The 26,210-nt window shown below is 47.5% G+C and overlaps 1 protein-coding gene across 1 annotated transcript in view; it reads left to right on the top strand.

Moving 5' to 3' along the window:
• The window catches only part of LOC148775898 (liprin-alpha-1-like), a 75,923-nt gene that overhangs the window by 22,680 nt on the left and 27,033 nt on the right, over positions 1 to 26,210 (top strand). Inside the window, exon 2 of the mRNA XM_088842833.1 lies at positions 6,584 to 6,862. Coding sequence (XP_088698959.1) covers positions 6,584 to 6,862 — 279 coding nt within the window. The remainder of the gene's footprint in view (positions 1 to 6,583; positions 6,863 to 26,210) is intronic.

Raw genomic sequence — 26,210 nt, forward strand, 5'->3', positions numbered from 1 at the left:
GATCATAAGAGACAATTAGAGAAAACTGCATGACAATAAAATGGACAACCTGGAACAAATGGACAGGTTCTTAGAAAAGTACAGTCTTCTAGGACTGAACCAGGAGAAATAGAAAATGTGAATAAATCAGGCACTAACACCAGTCACAAGCTCTAACGATGAACACATCAATCACAAGCACTACTAACTGTGATCAAAAGTCTCCAACAAACAAATGCCCAGGACTTCACAGGTGAATGCTCTCAAATGGTAGTGATGTGATGATACCTACTGTGGTCAAACTCCTCCAGAAAAGCGTGGAGGGAGGAGCATCCCAACCCACTCTGTGAGGCCATCATCACCATGAACCACAATGAGGCAGGAACGCCACCCAGGAAAGAAAACTACAGGCTAACGTCACTGACGAGCACCAGCGCAACAATCCTGAGGAAACGCAAGCAAGAGCAAAGCAAAACAAGACACATGGAAAGGGTTACACACCACGTTCAAGGGTTTATCCCAGGGATGCAAGGAGTCTTCACTATGTGCACATCAGTCAATGTGATACACTATATTAACAAATTGAAAGATAAAAACCATATGATAATCTCCATCAATGCCAGGAAAGGTTTTGACAAAATTAAACACCAGTTTATGATTTAAAAAACGCCCCATAAATGGGCATGGAAGAAACCTACCTCAACATAATAAAAGTCATAAGGGAAATCTCTCAGCACATTATCCTCAATGATGTCAAATTTTAAGCATTTCCACTAAGATCAGGATCAAGACCATGGTGCCCACGCTCCTTCCTATTATTCAATATAGATTTGTACGTCATACACACAGCAATCAGAGAAGAAAACGAAAAAGAATGCATATTGGATAAGAAGAAGTCCATCTCTCATTGATTGCAGGTGGCCTGTTTCTATTCACAGAAGACCCTAAAGATACAACCAGGAAATTACTAGAGCTCTTCAGTGAATTTAGTGAAGCACAGGATACAAAATTAATACACAGAAATCCTTTGCATACTTATAGCACAACAAGAAAAATCAGAAAGAGAAACTAAGGAAAAAGTGCCATTCCCCACTGCAACAAGAAGAATAGCATAGCTAGGAATGCTGCTGCTGCTAAGTCACATAAGTCATGTCTGACTCTGTGAGACCCCATAGATGGGAGACCACTAGGCTCCTCCGTCACTGGGATTCTCCAGGCAAGAACACTGGAGTGGGTTGCCATTTCCTTCTCCAGTGCATGAAAGTGAAATGTGAAAGTAAAGTTACTCAGTTGGGTCCGACTCTTCGGGACCCCATGGACTGTAGCCTACCATGCTCCTCCATACATGGGATTTTCCAGGCAAGCGTACTGGAGTGGGTTGTCATTTTCTTCTCCAATAGCTAGGAATAAACCTACCTAAACAGACAAAACACGTGTATGCAGAAAGACAGGCTGCATGATGAAAGATAGCAAAAATGAAACAAACGGATAGAAAGATATGCCATGTTCTTGAATTGAAAGAAATCAATGTTGTGAAAATGACTACACTACCCAAAGCAATCTACAGATTCAATTCATCCTTATCAAACAACCAGTGACATTTTTTAAAGAGCTAGGACTAATAATTTTACAATTTATATGGGGGGGAGAAAGACCCAGAAAGGCCAAAGCAATCTTGGAAAGAAATGTGGAACTGGAGGAATCAACCTTTCTGACTTCAGACTATACTACCAAGACACTATGGTCCAGGCACAAAAACAGAAACATAGAGCAATGGAACAAGACACGAAGCTAAGAGAGAAACCCGCACTCCTTTTCTTTGACAAGGGAGGCAAGGATGTACAATGGAGAAAGGACAGAAAAGAGAGCCTCTTCAGTAAGTGGTGCTGGGAAACTGGACAACTACATGCAAAAGAAGGAAATTAGAACACTTCTTCACACTGTACACAAAAACTAATTCACAGTGGATTGAAGACCAACAGGAAAGCCAGAAACTATAAAATTCTTAGAGGAAAACATAGGCAGAACACTCTTTGAGATTTATCATAGCAAGATCCTCTTTGATCCACCTCCGAGAATGACTGAAATAAAAAGAAACATTAAAAAAATGGCACCTAGGGAAACTTCAAAGTATTTAAGCAGCAAAGAAAACTATAAATAAGATGAAAAGACAACCCTCAGAATAGGAGAAAATAATTGTAAACAAAGCAATTGACAAAGGATTATCTACAGAGTACACAAGTAGATCATCAAGCCTAATATCAGAAAAAAAGCAACCAAATGAAAAGTGAGCAGAAGACATGAATACATTTCTCCAAAGAAGACGTTAAGAAGGTGAAAACATGCTCCACATCACTCATTATTAAGGAAATGCTAATCAAAACTACATGAGCTATCACCTCACACCAGTCAGAATGGCCATCATCAACAATTCTACAAATAATAAATGCTGGACAGGACATGGAAGAAAGGGAACTCTCTTGCACTGTTCGTAGACATGTAAATGGATACAACCACTATGGAGAAGGAAAGTAAGGTTTCTTAAAAAAGTAGGAATAAAACTACTGCATGATGCAACAATCCCCTACTGGCCATATACACTGAGAAAACCACACCTCTAAAAAGACTTATGTACCCCAATGTCCATTGCAGCACTATTTAAAATAGCCAGGGCATGGAAGCAACCTAATGTCTATCAAGAGAACAATGGATAAATAAATTGTGGAACATATACACAATGGAATATTACTCAGCCATGAAAAGGAACAAATACGAGTTGGTTTAACTGAGGTGGATGAACCTAGAAACTGTGATACAGAGTGAAGTAAGTCAGAAATAGAAAAACAAATACAGTATATTAATGCATACACATGGAATCTTGTAAAATGGTACTGGTGAATATTTGAAGGGTAGAAATAGATACACAGATGTAGGGGAAGGATTTGTGAACTCAGCTGGAGAAGGAGAGGGTGGGCCAAATTGAGAGAGTAGCATTGAAACATTGCCACTACCATACGTAAAATAGCTAGCTAGTGGGAAGGTGCTATATAACATAGGGAACCCAGCATAGTGCTCTGTGACGACCTAGAGGGTGGGATGGCAGGAAGTGGGAGGCAAGCTCGCCAAAGAGTGGATAATATACTTATGGCCTATCCGTGTTGTTGTATGAGGAAAACCAACCAAACATTGTAAAGCAGTTATCCTTCAATCAAAAATAAATAAATACAGTCTGAAAACTATCATTCAACATATCTGTACTGTAATCTAAAGTTATATGGGATCATCTTCTATTCCTAGCAATTTTTCCACTATAAGAGCTTATAAATGTCATTAAAGGTATTGAAAATATGATTTTAATAGCTACACTGTATTGCTCAATATCTCATACATAAATAATAAAATTTCAGTCTCAACATAGAAACATAATTCCAAAAAAGCTTTCCATTTTAAACTAAAGCTTGCATTTTAATTCAGTTTAATGAGAATTCCTCTGAAGATCTAAAATTCTTATGAAAAATATATTATGTGCAGTCTTTCTTGCTTTCAACTGTCAGCCCTTATTGTCATTTACTTCTAAGGACTCTTGACATTTTTGCCTTAGACTGTAATTTTTGACTGAGATAAAATCTTAAATTTAGATATTAAGGAAGTCAAGAAGCACTCTTCTAAGTGTGAGTCACTCAGTCATGTCCAGTTATTTGTGACCCATTGACTGTAGCCCAACAGGTCCTCTGTCCACAGAATTTTCCAGGCAAGAATATTGGCGGGGGTAGCTATTCCTCTTTCGAGGGGATTTTCCTGACCCAGGGGTCAAACCCAGGTCTCCCGCATTGTAGGCAGATTCTTTACCATATGAACAACCAGAGAATCCTGACCCTGGTGTACACGCATGTAAAAATCCTCAAAAGAATATTAGCAAACCAAATTGAAGATACACTAAAAGAATCATACACTATGATCAAATGGAATTTATTCTGTGCCTGCAAGCATGATTTTTTATCTGCACATCAATCACTGTGATACACAATATAAGCAAAATTAAGAATGAAATCGTGTGATCTTCTCAATCATTGCAGAAAATGCTTTTGACAAAGTTTAACATCAATTTTGGTACAGTCTCTCAATACAGTGGTTATACATGGAACATCCTAAAGGGTATATAAGACAAGCCCACAGCTAACATCCAACTCAATGGTAAAGAGATGAAAGATTTTCCTAAAAGATCAGGAATAGTACAAGGATACCCACTCTCACCAATCTTGTTCAACAAGTAGTGGAGGTGTCCTACCCAGAATAACCAGGTAAGAAAAGGAAATAAAAGCCATCCCCATTGGAACAGATGAAGTTACACTGCCACTATTCGATTATGACAGGATTTAAAAGAAACCCTAAAAACTCCACCAAGTAACAAGTATTAAAACTAAGAAATTCAGCAGCATAGCAGGATATGAACCGTCAGAGAGAAAACAGAACAGCCCCACATACAAATGCATCAAAAACAGCAACAACAAAAAACCCTGAAATAAACTTACCCGAGGAGCAGAAACACCTGTACAGTCACGAGCTCCAAGACATAGAGTCTGGGTTCAAATCTCACCTTACCCACTGACCTGCAGAGTGACCCAGAGCAAATCACACAATGATCTGAGGCTCAATATATTCAACTGTAAAAAGAACACAAACCCAGTATCTCCTCCCAGGGCTGTGAAACTCCAAGGAAATGCTTACTTAGGCCTGGGGGTTGGAGTGTCTCTGGGAGCCTCTCCTTGTATGAAACGTCTCTAGAACTGGGCTCTTCTGATCCTGTGGGTGAGGGTCAAGTGTAGAGCCTGCGAGCCAAATGGGAATGGACAAGGACGAGGACAAAAATATACTAGTTCTGTGTCAGGAAGGGAAGCTACCTCCTTTCCAGATCTCAGAGTGGGGCCTGCACTGGAGGCCCAGGGGATGCACAATCAGATGTGATAACTCCGAACCCCCACAGCAGGAATGGAGCCATCCTGGCAAGAAGCTGCTCTCTGGGCCAGGCTCCAGTGTGATGTGGTGCTGCTCCCTGAGTGCTCCATGTCTCCAGCAGGCAAAGAGCTCTCTGGAGTTGGAGGTCTATTAAACCACAGGTGCCTGAGAGTCAGAATGACACAAAGACTAACAACATTGAAAACTAGCTATATTAAAAAAAAAAAAAGACAGAAGTACAGACGAGGCAGGGGATGAGAAGCAGAAGGACTGACTACCTCTCAAGCCTTGAACAGAAATATCTCCACACCAGCTGAGCAGAGCCCACAGGAGGAAACTATAAAGGAAAAGCAGGCTGTGGGTGTATCTCTCCACTGTTGGATCCAGGGACCCAAGCCCCAATCCACCAGAATCACTTTGCGTATCCAGACACCAAGAGGAAGAAAAGCAGAGCTTGCCTCAGGAAGTCGCAGCCAGACTCAATATCGGGGTCGCTGAGCACGGCCACATGGTCACTGGGGACACAGCCCCTCCTCCGTGCTCACATCCTCTGTCCTCACAGAAACACAGCTCACTGCAGAGAACCCTCTGAGGGCACCCGTGCACACTAGAAACTGGCAATGGTGAGATGCGGAGAGAAGTCACAGAAGGGGAGACATACCTCTGGGGTGCTGCACAAACTACCAAAGATCTGAAGTTCTTGATACGCGGCATTTTTTAAAAAGCTTCTTAATGTGGAAACGCAGAAAGGACATTTCCAGGAGAAATGACAAACGAATTGTCCCATTGGGACAATCTGGTATCCATGTGGGACGGTAAGCTGGATCCCTACCTCAAAACACACCACCAAACCAAACAGACACATACCAAACACCAACAATTGAAGGAAAAACTTTTACAAAATTTCGAACCATTTTTGATGAGGGAATATCTTTTCTTTAAATTGAAGTCTTGTTGATTTACAATGATTTGTTTGTGTAAGGTGTACAGCAAAGTGATTCAGCCTCTCATGTGCCTCCCTTTGGGAAGCCCCTGGGCCATGCCCTCTACTCAGAACAGCTAAGAATCCTGATAGGCAAAGCAGCATGTGGCGGTGCTCGTGGGGGTTTTAAGACCGAATAAATTATTCTAACATGATACAAGAAATGAGATGGCTGGATGGCATCACCGACTCGATGGACATGAGTTTGAGTGAACTCCGGGAGTTGGTGATGGACAGGGAGGCCCCTGGCATGCTGTGATTCATGGGGTCGCAAAGAGTCAGAGATGACTGAGCGACTGAACTGAACTGATACAAGAAACAAGCCCAGAGGTTAAGAGAGGATCTCCAAACCTACCTTCGAACAGGAGGTCTTGCTCCCTTGAATGTGGGTGCATGAAACAGCACTTGGGAAGGGAAGAGGTGTCTCATGAATATCTTTCCTGCAGAGAACGCAGCAGTGTGTAGAGAAGATGCACAGTCACGTCCCAGGACACTGAGCACACGGACACAGTGACTGGAATCTCAGCCCTGCGCCGGGTGCACCGCACTGTCTCCACCCCAGACACAGGCTGAGCGGCTCGCACGTGTCCGGAAGAGTGTGGTCACATGACCTGGACCTGGCCAATCGGTGTGTTCCATCCTCCCTGGCCACCGTGATTGGCTCAGGGCTGGGGCGGTGACCAATCAGGGCCCAGGGCCGGGCCTCACGCTGGAATCAAGGGAAGAGGCGCTCTGGTTGGCCAGAAGGGGTGGGGCCAGGAGAGGTCAGGCTACAGCAGTGGGAGGGGCGTGAAGGAAGCCTGCGGCGGTTGGCAGCTTTCCCGCGCCCGTCAGGGCAGAGCCGCCGGCAGGAGAAGGAGGCCGCTGCTGGGCCCAGGGTTGAGAACGCCGTTTCCTGCTGTGGTCCCCGAGCTCCACCTGAGACCGGAGGGAAGCCGTCTGCCCGTGAGTCCTCTCCCGCTTGTCTGTCAGCTTGTTTGAACCACGCTGGATTTTCTGTCAGTGGAGACCGTGGAAATGCACCTGTGTGGGTTTTGGCTGGCTTCAGGGAAGAAATGCCAGATGACGCTGGGAGACTCCAGTTTAATCTGGATTCAGGTCCTATCTCTTGAAATTGACGTGAAAGTCCCTCAGTCGTGTCCAACTCTTGGCGACCCCATGGGCTGTACAGTCCATGGTCCTCCAGGCCAGAATACTGGAGCGGGTAGCCTTTCCCTTCTCCAGGCCATCTTCCCAGGCCAGGGGTTGAACCCAGTTTTCCCGCTTTGCAGGCAGATTCTTTACCAGCTGAGCCACAAGAGAAGTGCAAGAATACTGGAGTGGGTAGTCGGTCCCTTCTGTAGCGGATCAGCATTCCCGACCCAGGAATCAAACTGGGGTCTCCTGCATGGCAGGAGGATTCTTTCCCAGCTGAGCTATCAGGGAAGCCCGGTATCTCTTAAGGCCAGCTATTAATTGTAGGATTATCCTAATTAGTCTTCATGGGATTAAGGTAGCAACCTGCTAAGGTAGCAATCGATGTCCTTTTTCTAGAGGACAAAACTGGGGCTCAAAGAAGGGGGGTAACAGCTACAGCAAGGAAGTGTGTACCTAGACAAACCTCGCAGATCCTGCTGTTGGAACTCAGGGAAGCCATATGGTGTGGCTTGTCCATGTGACAGGGGCTAAGGCACCCGACCCACACTGGATACTGTGGGGACCTGACTTGGTGACTGCCTTCTGGCAGCTCTGAGACTCACAAACGCAATGTGCACTGAAGAGAGGAGGGACACGTCCCTCCATCCACCCCACCACACCCTCCGGGTACTCCCACACCCTGCCCCCTTTTTCTTGCTTTGTGAGGGAATAAGAGTCATGCTCATGTGACCACATTGGCTGTCCACTGTTCATGAGCTACCAACTGGAGCTGCTACAGGAGAGGCCAAGAGCCTTTGCCCCTGAGTACCTCTCTTTCCTTTGCACCGTGGGGGCCCTCCTCCTCACCTGCACACCGGAGGCCTTTTCTGAGACATTCAGGGACCCTCCTTTAGTTTGCAACAGGTTGCATCCATCGCTGTCCTTTGAAACTCAGCTCATGAGCTCCGTTGTCTGCATCGCGGCCCACCTTGCTGCTAGGGGAGGGACAGAGTGACAATGAATCCAAAGATCAGACCTGACAGGCGGGAATCTGTGTATAAAGGACCTGATTAATCGCACTGTAGAGGCTGTAGTAGGCTCCAGGGATCTGTAACCAGGTCTTGGGCCAAAGTGACTCCACAGCTGTTTTAATGCCTGGGGAGGGTTCTGGCTATAGTGGGGATGGGGTGAGTCTCCTGAGGTTCAGAAGGCCCACTGTGTGCAGGTTCATGGCGCACAGAGAAGAGAAGGCGGAGTCCTTCCCTGCAGGTGGTCACAGCTCATGGGTGAGCCAGACAGGCAGGCAGGACAAGGTAGCACCTGAGCTGCCTTCATGAGTGAATGGTGTGGGGCAAAGGAAGAGAACCAGGTCTGTTCCCTTATGTGGTGCCCAAGGCGGGTTGTCACCAGACTAAACACTTCCTATGGTGACAACCATCACTGCTGCCTGCAAAGGGTTTATATCGGTGTGCGTCTTCATCTGAGTGGTCAGGCCGTCTCTAAACTACACTGGCCATGGGCATTGCCTGTCTTTGGAACTTGACATGTTTCGTCTCTTCCTTACTGAACATTCATTTCCAAGAGGGTTTTGGGGCCACAGGGATGTTGGATTTTTTTCTAGCTTTGTCTCGTGAGAAATGCTTTTCTGGTTGTTGGTGTGGTTTGTTTTTCCAGCTCTCTTTCTTGGCTTATCTTGTGAATTTGTTTCTGCCAGAGGAAGAGCTCAGAATTTGCCTTCTGGTTGAGATGTGACACTTACAACAGCAACGTCTACCTGGATATTATGACCACACTTGCCAAAAGGGTTTTGTTTTGCAGAAGACATCTTGAAAGTACCTACACTGTCCTTTCAGATGCCCAAAGTCTATTTGAAGTAAAATAAAATTAAAAAAACAAGAATTCTCAAGTTTAGTCTTACAGTATGTGGGGAGTCAGAAAAATCTCCTGCAGGAGGGAAACATTACCCACTCCAGTATTCTGGCCTAGAGAATTCCATGGAGTGTATAGTCCATGGGGTTGCAAGGAATCAGACAAAATCTGATGACTGAACAACAACAGCAATGAAGCTTCACCATTTGTCAAACAGAGACAACAACAGTATTTACACGACTGTGTGCATGTTCAGTTGCTCATTCGTGTCCAACTCTTTGCAGCCCTGTGAACTCTAGCCACTAAGATCCTCTGTCCGTGGAATTTTTCAGGCAGGAATACTGAAATGGGTTGCCATTTCCTCCTCCAGGGGATCTTCCCGACCCAGGGAGCGAACCCAGGTCTCCTGCATCTGCTACATTGGCTGGCGGGTTCTTTTCTGCTGAACCACCTGGGAAAGAAGGCATTACATCACTGGGTTATCCAGAGTGATACCGCACACAATACTGGGTGCCCTGGGCCGGGAACCCAGTGGAGGGGGCAGTGGCGGGTCTGGACAAAATATGCCCATAACTTCGTGTATAGGATGGATGGAGGCTGAGCCTGGCTGACTGGCTGTGACCACAGGTGACCCACTTGCCCCCTATTCTCTGCCAGGCACCGTGGGCCCAGAGGGACTCAGCTTAATAATTGCTTGCCCAGCCACCCACAAGAGGGACCCTGGTTGTCAAATGAGGATCTGACACCTTGATCCAAAAGACGGCCCCTGAAGTCAGTTTCACACATGAGGGTCCAGGAGGGGTGTCATGTCAGAGACCCCTGGGACAGCAGACAGGATAGAAATGGTGGGGGAAGGTCCCGGAGGCAGGCGGCCCAGGCCTTCCTTCTGCAGGAGCGCCTCTTCCGCCCACCCCCCACTCTTCTGTCCCTCCGATGGCCTTGGGGTCAGCAGCCAGGGTTCCTAGGAAATGGACACGAGCAGCTTGTGGGCCAACATGCTTCCTTGTAACTGAAACCCATCAGCATTTTTCAAGTCCGAACTCAAAGCCAGGGCATTATTTATGTCCACTGGTCATTGCTGAGAAGGCCACACAGGAAAATCCTGGCTGTGTACTGGGGATGATGGAGGCCTGCACTGACCTGATGTTGAACTTGACTCCGGCTTTGGCAGAATTGTTAAGGCCGCAGACAACGTGAACCCTACAAGGTCAGTTTGCTTTCAAGCTGCCGTTCAGGGCTCGCCACCGCACCCCGGGGCGTTCCTCCCCGGAGCTGGTGTGGGCCACAGCGGCATCTGTTTCCCCTCTTTGTGGATGTTGTTTTTTGAAAAGCGAGCGAGGAGCTGCCTGCTGGAGGATGGTAGCCACCTCCACACCAGACTCCAGGACCCACGGTCAGGTAGTGAGGGTACCTGAGCTCCCAGGGAGGCTCAGACCCTGCCTAGCCCCTCTGAGGCCACGTGTGCGGGTCCAGACCCAGCCTGACCACTTCTGGGGGCTGAGCAGCCTCAGGCACATGGCTTCCGCACTCAGAACCTCAGTTTTTCCATCTGTAGAATGGAGCTGATGGCACGTCCTCCCTGCTGGGGGGTGGGCAGGGTTGCCATGGACATGGGATAGGGGAGAGGGACATGTTTCTTGCAGTTTCCAGCTGAGGCCTTGTGGGCATGAGCTGGTGTCCGAGACAGTTCCCCGACTTGGCTGAGTGTGGTGATGAGCATGGAGTTGGGGGCGGGGGTCTGTCCTCATAGCCTGGACATTGGGGTGGGAGTTCTAGACTTTGAGGCACCTCAAGTCTAATTTCGACAACTCCGCATGTAAGGACAGTGCAGCAGCAGGTGTTCTTGGGGACTTGTCAGCCTGGAGGCAAACCCCCATCCCCACCCTGTGTGGGCATCCCGACCCGGCTTGTGGTGCAGGGTCAGATCCCTTTACCGAGGGAAGGAACTGAGGCTCTGAGAGGTGGGACAAGGAGACCAAGGCCACTTGGCCTGGCAGGGGCAGAGCCAGCACTTGAACTTGGGTGCTGGGCCCTCGTGTCAGACTCTTTGCCCTGAACCATGAGAATTGGACTATAGAGCAGGCTGAGCACCAAAGAATTGATGCTTTAGAACTGTGGTGTTGGAGAAGACTCTTGAGAGTCCGTTGGACTGCAGGGACATCAAACCAGTCCATCCTAAAGGAAATCAACCCTGAAAATTATTCATTGGAAGGACTGATGCTGAAGCTTAAGCTGCAGTACTTTGGCCAACTGATGTGAAGAGCCGACTCATTGGAAAAGACCCTGATGCTGGGAAAGATTGAGGGCAGGAGGAGAAGGGGGCATCAGAAGAAGAGATGGTTGGATGGCATCACTGACTCCATGGGCATGAGTTTGAGTAAGCTCTGGAGATGGTGAAGGACAGGAAAGCCTGGTGTGTTGCAGTCCATTGGGTCTCAAAGAGTCGGACGTGACTTAGTGACTGAGCAACAACAAAACGTGGTCTTCAGCCCCCATCTCACTCGTACCCCCAGGCTTAGTGCCTATGCCATGAGCCTCTCCTACAATGAGGTGTCAGGGACCATTGTCTAGTTCCGAAGCTATTCATATCTCTATTCATAATTCCACCATTACACATGCATTTCTTTGCTGGTAAAGTTTTTATGTCTCTTGAATCTTAAGTGCTGAGGCTTTTATACACCCCACCTGGCTTCCTTTGGGCCTCTCTTGGTTTTGTGGAAGCGTACTTGTTATAAACTGGAGAAGGAAATGGCAAAGTTATAAAGTGAATTCTAGACGTGTTTTAAGAGTCTTGTCTTTAAAGTTCCCCAAGGTCGGCTCTGCCCGGGTCCCAGGTTCAGTTCAGTTCAGTTCAGTCGCTCAGTCGTGTCCGACTCTCCGCGACCCCATGAATCACAGCACGCCAGGCCTCCCTGTCCATCACCAACTCCCGGAGTTCACTCAAACTCATGTCCACAGAGTCGGTGATGCCATCCAGCCATCTCATTCTCGATCTTCCCCTTCTCCTCCCGCCCCCAACCTTTCCCAGCATCAGAGTCTTTTCCAGTGAGTCAACTCGTCGCATGAGATGGCCAAAGTATTGATGTTTCAGCTTTAGCATCAGTCCTTCCAATGAACACCCAGGATCGATCTCCCTTAGAATGGACTGGTTAGATCTCCTTGCGGTACAAGGGACTTTCAAGAGTCTTCTCCAACACCACAGTTCAAAAGCATCAATTCTACGGCGATCAGCTTTCTTCACAGTCAAACTCTCACATCCATACATGACCACGGGAAAAACCATAGCCTTGACTATAGGTTCAGTTCAGTTCAGTTCAGTCGCTCAGTCGTGTCCGACTCTCCGCGACCCCATGAATTACAGCACGCCAGGCCTCCCTGTCCATCACCAACTCCCGGAGTACACTCAAACTCATGTCCACAGAGTCGGTGATGCCATCCAGCCATCTCATTCTCCGTCGTCCTCTTCTCCTCCTGCCCCCAACCTTTCCCAGCATCAGAGTCTTTTCCAGTGAGTCAACTCGTCGCAGGAGGTGGCCAGAGTATTGCAGTTTCAGCTTTAGCATCAGTCCCTCCAATGAACATCCAGGATTGATCTCCTTTAGAATGGTAGTTGGGCTGAAATCTGTGCCCCTCGGGTTGCAGTTCTGACGTCCTCCCATGTCTCTTGGCCGGTGGTGTGCCAGAGTCAGCTCTTTCTGTCTCATCGGGAATTCTGCCAGCAGGGTGTTAACACTTTGGCCACGGCGGGAGTATTTACACCGCGGAAATTGGCAAATGATGCAGCTACAGATCAGGGTTGGTTTTTCTTCCTGGAGGGCACGGGGTTGGGCAGGGGGCTGCATACATTATCAGTATGCCCCTGCTCTGTGCCCACGTGTCTCCCTTTCCTGAAGAGGTCAACTGTCTTTAAATGTGTCTGTTGTATTTTCGCTTCTCGTTATGACACTTTTTAATTCTGCATGTTCTGTTTGGGTCTTTTCCAAGTTGGCTGTGTCATTTTCTTTAATGGTTTCCTGTCTTTGCAGGACCTTTCTATCTTGAGGTTTATTTCTCTAAACAAGGTGAGCTTAGCTGATTTATTAGATTTATAGACTCTGATGCTGGGAAGGATTAGGGGTGGGAGGAGAAGGGGATGACAGAGAATGAGATGGCTGGATGGTATCACCAACTCAATGGACATGAGTTTGAGTGAACTCCGGGAGTTGGTGATGGACAGGGAGGCCTGGCGTGCTGTGATTCATGGGGTTGCAAAGAGTCGGACACGACTGAGCGACTGAACTGAACTTAACTGAACTGAATCATCTCAGAATCCCAAAGCTGAGGGGGTCACTTCTGCTGGTTCTACTCCAGCTGTCTTTCATCCTGATGGGCCTGACGCTCTTCCCCACTGGTCACCACCCTTCCATAACCCACGGGGCAGTTCCCAAGCCTGGGAAGAAGGTGCCCTTATCCAGAAAGAATTGGCACTTGCATTCTCCACTCATCTGAGGGCGTTACGGATAGGATCCCCTTGAACCAAGGTCACGGGCTGATGTGCCTGCACCCACTGGGGTCTTCACCTGCTTCTTCCCCTGCTCGGCACCAGCACCACCTTCCTTGTAATTCCCATGGTTGGAGGAGGGAGGCCCTTTCTGGGTCACCTGAAAGTGTGAGTCTGGCTCCATGGGGAGCGAGGGGTCTTCTGTTAGATCCCTCATCTTGGGCAGTTGCTCCTCTGGGTCTTCTCAGGTCTTCAGCAACTTTAAGGTGTGACACTTTTTTTTTTAATAATTGTTTTCCATGAGAGGCTGGATCTGAGTAACCTACTCACCCGTCATTAAAGCAGGCCTGTGAATGAATACATGTCTTTTATTCCTTCAATAAGCCAGGCCTTGGGAGCCAGACCCTATGCTGAGAGCTGAGGGAGTAAATCTGCCCCAGCCAGTCCTGCAGCCCCAGTTACCTCAGAGACCATGTTCTGGGTCCCGGTTCACTGGAGACAGTCGAGGGTACCATGTCCAGGTTGTGTAGAAGGCATGCTTAGGCCAGCACCCATGTGACCGTGCCCAAGTGACTGCAGCCGCTCTTCCAGGGCGGTGCAGATGTGGTCAGCAGGAACCACGGTGCATAAATGCCTCCCTGCAGACCCTTGCCCAGGGACTGAGCCCTTTCCTGTCCCCTCCAGGAGCCGTCCAGGTAGAGGGCAGGCGTGAGCAAGCCAGGGTCAGCCCCCAGTGGCGGTCAAGCCTGCCCCCTCGTCCAAGAGTATTAAAGTGAACCCGAGGATGCTGCCAGAGGTCGAGGAAGGACCGTGGGAACATCCTCTGCCAGCACACATTAGGAGCTCAGCAGGACTGTATCCCCACCCCACCCCCCGGATCACTCAGCAAATATCATAAAGCCACGCTCCCATGAGATGACACGTTCTGGTGACCCAGTCTTCCCAATCCAGGAACTAGAAGGAAGCTGGTCCTGGCACTGATCAGGAGAAGGAAAGGATGAGGCCCACCCCGTGCCAGATGCTCTCCCTCCCGGGAGGCATGTCTCTCACCTAAAGACCCAGCCTCGAACAGGCCTGCCAACTCACACGCATGCGGGACCCCGGTGCCAACAGGAAGAGCAGGCAGGCCCCAGGGCTGCCAAGAATGCAGCCAGTCATTAGGGACTGACCAGGCCTCACATGCCTTGAACACATTCAAGGAGAACACGACCCCTCCCACAGAGCAGCCCTGGCAAGAGAGGCTCTCCGAGAGGTGGTGTTATCCTTGGAGCTGAGGAAGCCTAGGGCACAGAGAAGGGGAGGTTGACCAGGCCCCTGTGGTGGTCAGAAGTCTGGCCCAGGCCTCTCACTGGGGCTTCGGGGCTTCAGGGCTTCCTGGCCGGTGGTGCTCAGGAGGCGTCCTGTGTGTCCCTGCCGTGTACACATGCTCCCCACAGCTCCTGCTGGACCGTGAGCCGAGGAGGGGTGCACACAGGATGCCATGGAGGTGCCCCCACCACCCTCGGGTCTGAGCACTTGGCACCCCCTAATTCCCTGATGGCAGTGACGGGGCCCTCTGGGGTGGGCAGCAGCCGTGGGCTCAGGGTGGGCTGGGGAGGTGTGCTGCCCGGGAGCCCTCTGGGGGCAGCTAGGGACCCCATCTCGGCCTCACTGAGGTCAACCTTCCAACAAGCTCGGAGGCCGCCCCTCAGTGGAGACGGGTGACTGTGATGCACAACACACAGGCTCAGGCAGCCATGCGGACGCAGAGGGGCCCTTGGCATCCTCAACCGCCAAGAGTCCCCCACAGGGATGGTGTTGCTTGTTCTGTGATTCCCTTTTTCCTTCGAAAAGGAAAGTGTCAGGAGTGACTGTGGTGGGGTTCCTGTGAGTTGAGCTGGAGCAAAGGTTTAACCCCGTCCAGTCTGAGCTGGGCAAGCCTCCCCCTGGTTACTCTTCTGGGCCTTCTTGGCTCTTGAGCAGCTTTAAGGTGTGGCATTTGTTTGCTTACTTCTTGTCTTTGTCCAGCCTTTGGTAGCAGTCCATTGCAAGGGCCCTGACCCTGTCGCCTCCCCGAGCCCCTTGGCCCTCCCCATGCCCACGCCAAGCCTCGAGGCCCCTGCGGTTCTGTGGCCTCCAGACTCCCCACCCGTGGGGCCAGTCCGGACAGAAGCCACCGTCTGGGGCGTCTGACTCGGGGAGGGGACTGGCGTCTCTCGGTTTCTTCCCGCCAAGATCAGGCTGATGTCAGGCTGGGTGCCAGCGTTTAAAACATCCCATGTGTGTAAGAACGAGGACATCATCCCACTTGTCCAGTGAGTCCCACGACCCTTTCCTGATCTGGCCAGATGTTTTTCTTGAAGGGACCCTGTCGCTCATGTAAACAGCGGAGCGTGTTTTCCCAGGGATGCCGGCCCAGGCACTGCTTCCAGACCACCGTTGAGAGAAATCTCCATGGACTCGGAGGAATATATTTTGGGTCTTTGCGTGCGGCTGAGCAGAGCACACAGAACTAAACCTGGGCTGTAACAGGAAAGACGGGGTTGGCCATATGGGGCCATCCATGGTCACTCCCAGTGCCCCATGCGGTCAACCCCTTGCACGGGAGCCCCCAGGCTAGAGGCATTGCTGCCTCTTGGGTCTGGGTGCCCCAGTGCTCCTGGGGTAGGAGAAGCGGCTTCCAGCTTCTTTGCAAAGAGAGTCTGTGCAGGGGTGGTCTTAGCGGCCTCAAGGTCGTGGAGAGGCTGCATAGCCCCAGTCACGGGGTTGGGCGGGGCTGCTGAGAGCACCGAGAACTCCCCACAACTGTGAAGATAGTCACGTGTGGCAAAGATTTGCAGAGGAGCAAAAGGTGGGCTCAGAGAGGCTGAGTCACTCGCTAGAGACAACACAGCAGCAGACCAGGACTCCGACCCAGGTCGCTGAAACCTCGGCTCCCTCCTGTGCCCATCTGACCGGCCCCTTGAGGGCAGCAGGAAGATCTGGGCTCCCCTGGCCTGAGTCCCCGCGCCTGCCTCCTCTCATCCGTGCTGGGATGTGTCCCTTCCCAAACCATGCGCTGTGTCCCCCACCCCTGGGCCATCATGTCAGGCTCCAGGCTCCCTGCAGGTGAGCCCCACGCCCACCAGCACACCTCTGAGCCTTGCCCATCTGGTCCCTGTGCCCGAGTGTCCTGATCCTAAGTGTGTTCTTGAGGCAGCCCAGGACTGGAGCCCTGCTTCTTCGAAGCTCCCTGCACCAAGCCCAGTGAGGCTCTGCCTTGTGGCTTCATGACGAGTGTAGTGAGCTGAGTGGTGGCCCCAAAAGCCATCCATCCTTCTGCAGCCTGCCAAGGTGACCTTATTCCGATGAAAGGTCTTGGCAGATGGAAGTAAGTTCCTGACCGCTGCACCAGATCACCCGGGATGCATGTGGACCCTGAATCCAATGACGGGTGTCCTTGGAAGAGAAGAGGGCATAATCTGAGGCACAGAGTCACCCAGGGGAGAAGGTTTGTGCAGATGGACGCAGAAGTCAGGGTGATGTGGCCACAAGCCCAGGGAGGCCTGGGGTCTCCCAAGGGCTGGACAAGGCCAGAGGGACCCTCCCCTGGAGCCTCTGGAGGGAGCTCAGTCCTGCCCACACCTTGATCACAGGTTTCTGACTCCAGAACTGGGGGAGAATGAATTTGTGTTAAAGCTGTCCAGTCTGTGGCCAGTGGCTGCAGCTGTCCCTGGACACTGAGAGTGAACTTGCCGGCTCCAAGGTGAGAACAGTGGCAGGAACCGCCCCCCACCCGCCGACACACAGTTTTGTCATGAGGTTAAATGAGTCAATACGCACTGCTGCCTGAATCAGGGACTGACAGTTGGACCTCAGCCCCCTTTACCTCCCCCTCGTCATCATTTCTGGCATTGTAGGGGCCCTCATCCACTCGTTCAGTGGACACGTGGTGCTCCTGCCTGGCCCCGATGTGGGCAGTGAGGCCAGCGAGCTGGGAGGCTCCGCGCAGGACTCACCCTGCCTGCTGGGGCTGCACGGACAAGGCCTGTGCAGTGACACGGAGGCCCGGGAGAGGCTGGATCCTCCAGTTGTGGGAGGCACGGGGGCCTCAGCATCAGAGGTGGAGGGGTGAGCCAGGTTCATCCGGGGGTTGCAGCCCTTCACTCAAAGTGCGGGAAGAACCCCACGTGGCACCCAGTGTCTGGGGGCCTCCCCTTGCCCTGGTGGGCGACGGGCACAGCCATGGATGACTGCCGGGAGTCTGCATCTCACTAGGGGCCGAGGCTGGTGCTGAGTGAATCCTCAGTGAGGTTTTCTTCTTAAAAACCATCCTAAGTGACTTTGGCTCCATTACTTTCTGCCAGAAACCTGCAATGATCCCAAGAACTTTGTACACTCCAAGGGTGGTGACTGGACATGGAGCCCAGCCAGACCCAAGTCAGCCCTACCCTGTATCCCTCGGGCTGGCCACACCATCCCCTTCCGTGGCCTGGCTTTCTTCTGCCAGGACTCCCAGAATGGTGGAAATGCAAGTGTGGCCTCAAGCTGAGGTGCCCAGTGTGGGATCCAAGCCCCTGGGGGTCCCCTTGGGAAGTCTGGTGGACCATAGTCCCCACTGCTGTCGGGCAGCTCTGTCTCAGGTAATGTCGTGTTTCTTTGCTTTCTGTTGTGATGGGGCACCCCAGTTATCTTGGGGCGATTGGGAGGTCTGCTGGGGTTACATGCTCCCACCTTAGATGGGGAAACATTATCGCTGCATTGATGCTGCTCACTCGATACTGGGAATCTGTTCAACAGAAATGGCAAGGGGAACAGAGAAAAACAGAAACAGAAAAATGGAGAGTTGCTGGGTTGCTTCAGGTCTCACCTGTGATTAAGAGTGTGTGCAGCCTGCCCGTGAACCCGGGTTCCCACACCTTCCAGCTACCAGGTGTCAGGCGCTGATTTTAGACCCCCAGCTTCACTAAGGAGTCATTGACAGATACAGTTTGTGTGTATTTCAAGTCTACACGGTGATGGCTTGATGCCCATAGACGTCGTGGAATGATTGCCCAACATATGCATCGCCTCACACGATTACCTCTGTGTGTGTGTGTGTGTTTTATGTTGTTCTTATAATCCATGAACACAATATAGATAGCTCTCCATTTTTTTAGATCTTTAATTTATCTTAGAAGTCTATAGTTTGCTGTAAGTCTTGCACATGTTTATATATCTTGATATTTTCAGTGCCATTATAAATTCCTAATAGATAGAGATAGAATTGACTTTTCTGTATTCACTTGCTAAATCCGTTTATTTCAAATCATCCTAATTGTATTTTCTTATGTATACACAATTATGTCTGCAAATAAGTGCTTTTTCCCCCTTCACAGCTGTGATAACCCTTTTCTTTTTCTTCCCTTATTGTGCAGACTAGGATCTCCAGTTCCGAGGACAGTGGTGGACAGAAGTAGTGAGAATGTGTATACCTTGCCTCTTTCCCGTTATCAGAGGAAAGCTTTCAGTGTTTCACCCTCACATATGATGTTAGCTTTTTTACTTTATTTCCTTATTTTTACTGCTTAAACTTATATATTTTTTTAATTTATTTTTTTATTGGAGGCTAATTACAATATTACATTGGTTGGTTTTGCCATACATTGACATAAATCCGCCCCGGGTGTACATGAGTTCCCCCTCCCGAACCCCCCTCCCACCTCCCTCCTCCCCTTATCCTCCCTCTGGGTCATCCCTGTGCACCAGTCCCGAGCATCCTGTATCATGCATTGAACCTGGACTGGTGATTCGTTTCACATATGATAATATACATGTTTCAATGCCATTCTCCCAAATCATCCCACCCTCACCTCTCCCACAGAGTCGCAAAGACTGTTCTATACACCTGTGTCTCTTTTGCTGTCTCATATACAGGGTTAAGGTTACCATCTTTCTAAATTCCATATATATGGGTTAGTATACTGTATTGGTGTTTTTCTTTCTGGCTTTCTTCACTCTGTATAATAGGCTCCAGTTTCATCCACCTCATTAGAACTGATTCAAATGTATTCTTTTTAATGGCTGAGTAATACTCCATTGTGTATATGTACCAAAGCTTTCTTATCCATTCGTCTGCAGATGGACATCTAGGTTGCTTCCATGTCCTGGCTATTATAAACAGTGCTGCAATGAACATTGGAGTACATGTGTCTCTTTCAATTCTGGTTTCCTCAGTGTGTACGCCCAGCAGTGGGATTGCTGGGTCGTATGGCAGTTCTATTTCCAGTTTTTTAAGGAATCTCCACACTGTTCTCCATAGTGGCTGTACTAGTTTGCATTCCCACCAGCAGTGTAAGAGGGTTCCCTTTTCTCCACACCCTCTCCAGCATTTATTGCATGTAGGCTTTTGGATAGCAGCCACTCTGACTGGTGTGAAATGGTACCTCATTGTGGTTTTGATTTGCATTTCTCTGATTATGAGGGATGTTGAGCATTTTTTCATGTGTTTGTTAGCCATCTGTATGTCTTCTTTGGAGAAATGTCTGTTTAGTTTTTGGCCCATTTTTTGATTGGGTCGTTTATTTTTCTGGAATTGAGCTGCAGGAGCTGCTTGTATATTTTGGAGATTAATCCTTTGTCAGTTGTTTCATTTGCTATTATTTTCTCCCATTCTGAAGGCTGTCTTTTCACCTTGCTTATAGTTTCCTTTGCTGTGCAGAAGCTTTTAATTTTAATTAGGTCCCATTTGTTTATTTTTGCTTTTATTTCCAATATTCTGGGAGGTGGGTAATGGAGGATCCTACTGTGATTTATTTCGGAGAGTGTTTTGCCTATGTTCTCCTCTAGGAGTTTTATAGTTTCTGGTCTTACATTTAGATCTGTAATCCATTTTGAGTTTATTTTTGTGTTTGGTGTTAGGAAGTGTTCTAGTTTCATTCTTTTACAAGTGGCCGACCAGTTTTCCCAGCACCACTTGTTAAAGAGACTGTCTTTTCTCCATTTTATATTCTTGCCTCCTTTGTCAAAGATGAGGTGTCCATAGGTGCGTGGATTTATCTCTGGGCTTTCTATTTTGTTCCATTGATCTATATTTCTGTCTTTATGCCAGTACCATACTGTCTTGATGACTGTGGCTTTGTAGTAGAGCCTGAAGTCCTGCAAGTTGATTCCTCCTGTTCCATTCTTCTTCCTCAAGATTGCTTTGGCTATTCGAGGTTTTTTGTATTTCCATACAAATTGTGAGATTATTTGTTCTAGCTCTGTGAAAAATATTGTTGGTAGCTTGATAGGGATTGCATTGAATGTATAAATTATTTGGGGAAGTATACTCATTTTCACAATATTTATTCTTCCAATCCACGAACACGGTATATTTCCCCATCTATTAGTGTCCTCTTTGATTACTTTCACCTGTGTCTTATAGTGTTCTATGTACAGGTCTTTTGTTTCTTTAGGTAGATATATTCCTAAGTATTTAATTCTTTTCGTTGCAACAGTGAATGGAATAGTTTCCTTAATTTCTCTTTCTGTTTTCTCATTATTAGTGTATAGGAATGCAAGGGATTTCTGTGTGTTGATTTTATATCCTGCAAATTTACTGTATTCATTGATTAGCTCTAGTAACTTTCTGGTAAAGTGTTTAGGGTTTTCTGTGTAGAAGATCATGTCATCGGCGAACAGTGAAAGTTTTACTTCTTCTTTTCCAATTTGGATTCCTTTTATGTCTTTCTCTGCTCTGATTGCTGTGGCCAAAACTTCGAGAACTATGTTGAATAGTAGTGGAGAGAGTGGGCACCCTTGTCTTGTTCCTGACTTTAGTGGAAATGCTTTCGGCTTTTCACCATTGAGGATAATGTTTGCTGTGTGTTTGTCATATATAGCTTTTATTATGTTGAGGTATGTTCCTTCTATTCCCACCTTCTGGAGGGTTTTTATCATAAATGGATGTTGAATTTTGTCAAAGGCTTTCTCTGCATCTATTGAGATAATCATATGATTTTTACTTTTCAGTTTGTTAATGTGGTGTATTGCGTTGATTGATTTGGGGATATTGAAGAATCCTTTTGATGTATGATCTTCTTAATATGTTGTTGGATTCTGATTGCTAGAATTTTGTTAAGGAATTTTGCATCTATGTTCATCAGTGATATTGGCCTGTAGTTTTCTTTTTTGTGGGATCTTTACCAGGTTTTGGGATTAGGGTGATGGTGGCCTCATAGAATGAGTTTGGAAGTTTCCCTTCCTCAGAAATTTTCTGGAAGAGTTTGAGTAGAATAGGTGTTATCTCTTCTCTAAATTTTTGGTAGAATTCAGCTGTGAAGTCATCTGGACCTGGGCTTCTGTTTGCTGGAAGATTTCTGATTACAGCTTCTATTTCCGTGCTTGTGATGGGTCTGTTCAGATTTTCTATTTCTTCCTGGTTCAGTTTTGAAAAGTTGTACTTTTCTAAGAATTTGTCCATTTCTTCCAAGTTGTTCATTTTATTGCCATATAATTGCTGATAGTATTCTCTAATGGTCCTTTGTATTTCTGTGTTGTCGATTGTGATCTCTCCATTTTCATTTCTAATTTTATTGATTTGGTTCTTCTCCCTTTGTTTCTTGATGAGTCTGGCTCGTGGTTTGTCAATTTTATTTACCCTCTCAAAGAACCAGCTTTTGGCTTTGTTGATTTTTGCTATGGTCTCTTTTGTTTCTTTTGCATTTATTTCTGCCCTAATTTTGAGATGGCTGGATGGCATCACCGACTCTGTGGACATGAGTTTGAGTGTACTCCGGGAGTTGGTGATGGACAGGGAGGCCTGGTGTGCTGTGATTCATGGGGTCACGGAGAGTCGGACACGACTGAGCGACTGAACTGAACTGAACTGAACTTCCTTCTACTAACCCTGGGGTTCTTCATTTCTTCCTTTTCTAGTTTCTTTAGGTGTAGAGTTATGTTATTTAGTTGACCTTTTTCTTGTTTCTTGAGGTCTGCCTCTATGGCTATGAGCCTTCCCCTTAGCACTGCTTTTACAGTGTCCCACAGGTTTTGGGTTGCTGTGTTTTCATTTTCATTCATTTCTATGCATAGTTTGATTTCTGTTTTGATTTCTTCTATGATTTGTTCGTTATTCAGCAGCGTGTTGTTCAGCCTCCATATGTTGGCATTTTTAATAGTTTTTCTCCTGTAATTGAGATCTAATCTTACTGCATTGTGGTCAGAAAAGATGCTTGGAATGATTTCAATTTTTTTGAATTTACCGAGGCTAGATTTATGGCCCAGGATGTGATGTATCCTGGAAAAGGTTCCGTGTGCGCTTGAGAAAAAGGTGAAATTCATTGTTTTGGGGTGAAATGTCCTATAGAGATCTATTAGGTCTAACTGGTCTATTGTATCACTTAAAGTTTGTGTTTCCTTGTTAATTTTCTGTTTAGTTGATCTATCCATAGGTGTGAGTGGGGTATTAAAGTCTCCCACTATTATTGCATTGTTGTTAATTTCCCGTTTCATACTTGTTAGTAATTGTCTTACATATTGCGGTGCTCCTATGTTGCGTGCATAAATACTTATAATTCTTATATCTTCTTTTTGGATTGATCCTTTGACCATTATGTAGATTCCTTCTTTGTCTCTTTTCGCAGCCTTTGTTTTAAAGTCTATTTTATCTGATATGAATATTGCTACTCCTGCTTTCTTTTGGTCTCTATTTGCATGGCATATCTTTTTGCAGCCCTTCACTTTCAGTCTGTATGTGTCCCTCGTTTTGAGGTGGGTCTCTTGTAGACAACATATATGGGGGTCTTGTTTTTGTATCCATTCCGCCGGCCTGTGTCTTTTGGTTGGGGCATTCAACGCATTTACGTTTAAGGTAATTATTGATAAGTATGATCTCGTTGCCATTTTCTTTATTGTTTTGGGTTCAAGTTTATACACCCTTTCTGTGTTTCTTGTCTAGAGAAGATCCTTTAGCATTTGTTTGAGAGCTGGTTTGGTGATGCTGAATTCTCTCAGCTTTTGCTTGTCTGTAAAGCTTTTGATTTCTCCTTCATATTTGAATGAGATCCTTGCCGGGTACAGTAATCTGGGCTGTAGGTTATTTTCTTTCATCACTTTAAGTATGTCTTGCCATTCCCTCCTGGCCTGAAGAGTTTCTGTTGAAAGATCAGCTGTTATCCTTATGGGAATCCCCGTGTGTGTTATTTGTTGCTTTTCCCTTGTTGCTTTTAATATTTGTTCTTTGTGTTTGATCTTTGTTAATTTGATTAATATGTGTCTTGGAGTATTTCGCCTTGGGTTTATCCTGTTGGGGACTCTCTGGGTTTCTTGGACTTGGGTGATTATTTCTTTCCTCATTTTAGGGAGGTTTTCAACTATTATCTCCTCAAGTATTCTCTCATGGTCTTTTGTCTTCTTCTTCTGAGACTCCTATGATTCGAATGTTGGGGCGTTTAACACTGTTCCAGAGGGCTCTAATATTGTCCTTATTTCTTTTGATTCGTTTTTCCTCTCTGTTTCATTTATTTCTACAATTCTATTTTCTAGCTCACTTATCCTGTCTTCTGCCTCCGTTATTCTACTGTTTGTTCCCTCCAGAGTGTTTCTGATCTCATCTATTGCATTACTCATTGTTTATTGTCTCTTTTTTATTTCCTCTAAATCCTTATTAAACTTTTCTTGCATCTTCTCAATCCTTTTCTCCAGGTTATTTATCTGTACCTCCATTTTGCTTTCAAGATTTTGAATCATTTTCACTATCAAAATTTGAAATTCTTTATCAGGTAGATTCTTATATCTTCCTCTTTTGTTTGTGTTGGTGGGCATTTATCCTGTTCCTTTACTTGCTGAGTATTTCTCTGCCTCTTCATCTTGCTTATATTGCTGTGCTTGGGGTGGCCTTTCCGTCTTCTGGCAGTTTGTGGAGTTCTCTTTATTATGTAGTTTCTTCGCTGTGTGTGGGGTTGGATGGGCGGCTTGTCAAGGTTCCCTGGTTAGGGAAGCTTGTGTTGGTGTACTGGTGGGTGGAGCTGGATTTCTTCTCTCTGGAATGAAATGAAGTGTCCAGTAATGATTTTGAGATGTCAGTGGGTATGGAGTGGCTTTGGGCAGCCTGCATATTGACGTTCAGGGCTATTCTCCTGTGTTGCTGGTGAATTTGCATGGTATGTCTTTCTCTGAAACTTGTTGACCCTTGGGTGGTGCCTAGTTTCAGTATATGTATGGAGGCATTTGATGAGCTCCTATCAATTAATGTTCCCTGGAATAGGAGGTCTCTGGTGTTTTCAGGATTTGGACTTAAGCCTCTGCCTCTGGTTTTCAGTCTTATTCTTGCAGTAAGCTCAAGACTTCTCCATCTGTCACTTCCAAGGCAGTTCCTTCTGTTTAAGCTCTTCTGTTTGCTGGTTTCTTCAGTGTCTAATTCCTGTCCTGACACAAGGGAGCGGTGGTGGACACTTTTATAGGGTCACCTGTTCAGTCCTGCTGTTTGGAGGGAGGAACGCTGCTAACAAATATAACTGGCGTCTGTGGGGAGTGCTCACAGTGTCTCGGCCACACTGGGATTGCCCCCTCTCACGGCGTGTGTGCTTTCCCTGTTTATGCTGCTCAGGCTCTCAGTTGCTCTGCCGGGAACTGTCCGCGGCCGTCGCTGGGTTGCATGCACTTCCCAGGTCTGAGCAGCTCAGGTTCAGGTACTCGGGTACTCCACAAAAGCGCAGACTTGGTTGGGCCTGCGTTTTGTGCCTTCCCCGGTCTGAGCAGCTCAGGTGACCAGGCATTTGGCGAACGCGGTTGCTGTGACTTATCGCCTCCCTGGTCCCTGCCGCTCAGTTTTCTGGGTGTACAACCGGTGCACCTTCTCAGGTGGATATTGACTGGCCCGAACCCAAGAAGTCTTGGTTAGCAATGAAGCCTGCCTGCAGCTTGGTAGGGGAAGCCTCTCTGGGGCCGCGGTTGCCCCTTTCTGGCTCTGGCTGTGCTCCCCTGCCTGTCTCGGTGGGGGATGGGGGGTGGGCCGAACACAGCCAGCTAGCTCTGCTCAGTCCTTTGTTCTGTGAGCGGGTCTGGTGGTGTCTTAGGTTGGGGTTTTTTGCCTTTTCGCGGGGTCGCTATCCCACAGTCTGCTTGGCTGTCTTAAGTTAGCGCCCTCAGATTGCAACTCGGGGCACAGGCCTGGTCCTTGCTCTAAGCGATGCCGCCAGCGCCTCCCTGCCCAGCCCCTGCTTGCTGGTGGCGGGTGCGGGCGGTTGTGCTGCTTCTCCGCTGAGTTTCCTCTGGGCGCTTAGTCTGTGGGTTTTAATTATTTATTTCTTTTTTTCTCCTGGTTATGTTGCCCTCTGAAGTTCCAAGGCTCGCCACAGACTCGCCAGTGAGTGTTTCCTGGTGTTTGGAAACTTCTCTCCTTTTTCAGGCCTCCCTTCCAGGGACAGAGCTCCGTCTCTCCCTCTTTAGTCTCTCTTTTTATCTTTTATACTATTTCCTATCTCCTTTCTAAGACAATGGGCTGCTTTTCTGGGTGCCTGATGTCCTCTGCTGGCATTCACAGGTTGTTTTGTGGAATTTACTCAGCGGTCAAATGTTCTTTTGCTGAATTTGTGGGGGAGAAAGTGGTCACCCCATCCTGTTTCTCCACCATCTTCCTGTCTCTCTACTGATATTAGTTTTTTAATAGATATTTTTATCAAAATATGTAAATTCTTCTCTGTTGGCTTACTAAGATTTTTTTCGTAGTCATGCACTGAAATTATTACATTAAGTTTTCTTAAGTTTATTTTCTGTATATTTTGAAACAGGTGACTTTTCTTTTATGTGGTGATTTAACTTTTAAAAAATTTTCTGATTCTAGAACAACCCTAACCTGATCTTGATGTATTCTCCTTCTGTTGGATTTTATTTGTTAGTGTTTTATTT

This window comes from Moschus berezovskii, chromosome 13, assembly GCF_049115385.1.
Source record: "Moschus berezovskii isolate FMDL1 chromosome 13, NW_MosBer_1.0, whole genome shotgun sequence".
In the NCBI taxonomy this organism is placed as follows: Eukaryota; Metazoa; Chordata; class Mammalia; order Artiodactyla; family Moschidae; genus Moschus; species Moschus berezovskii.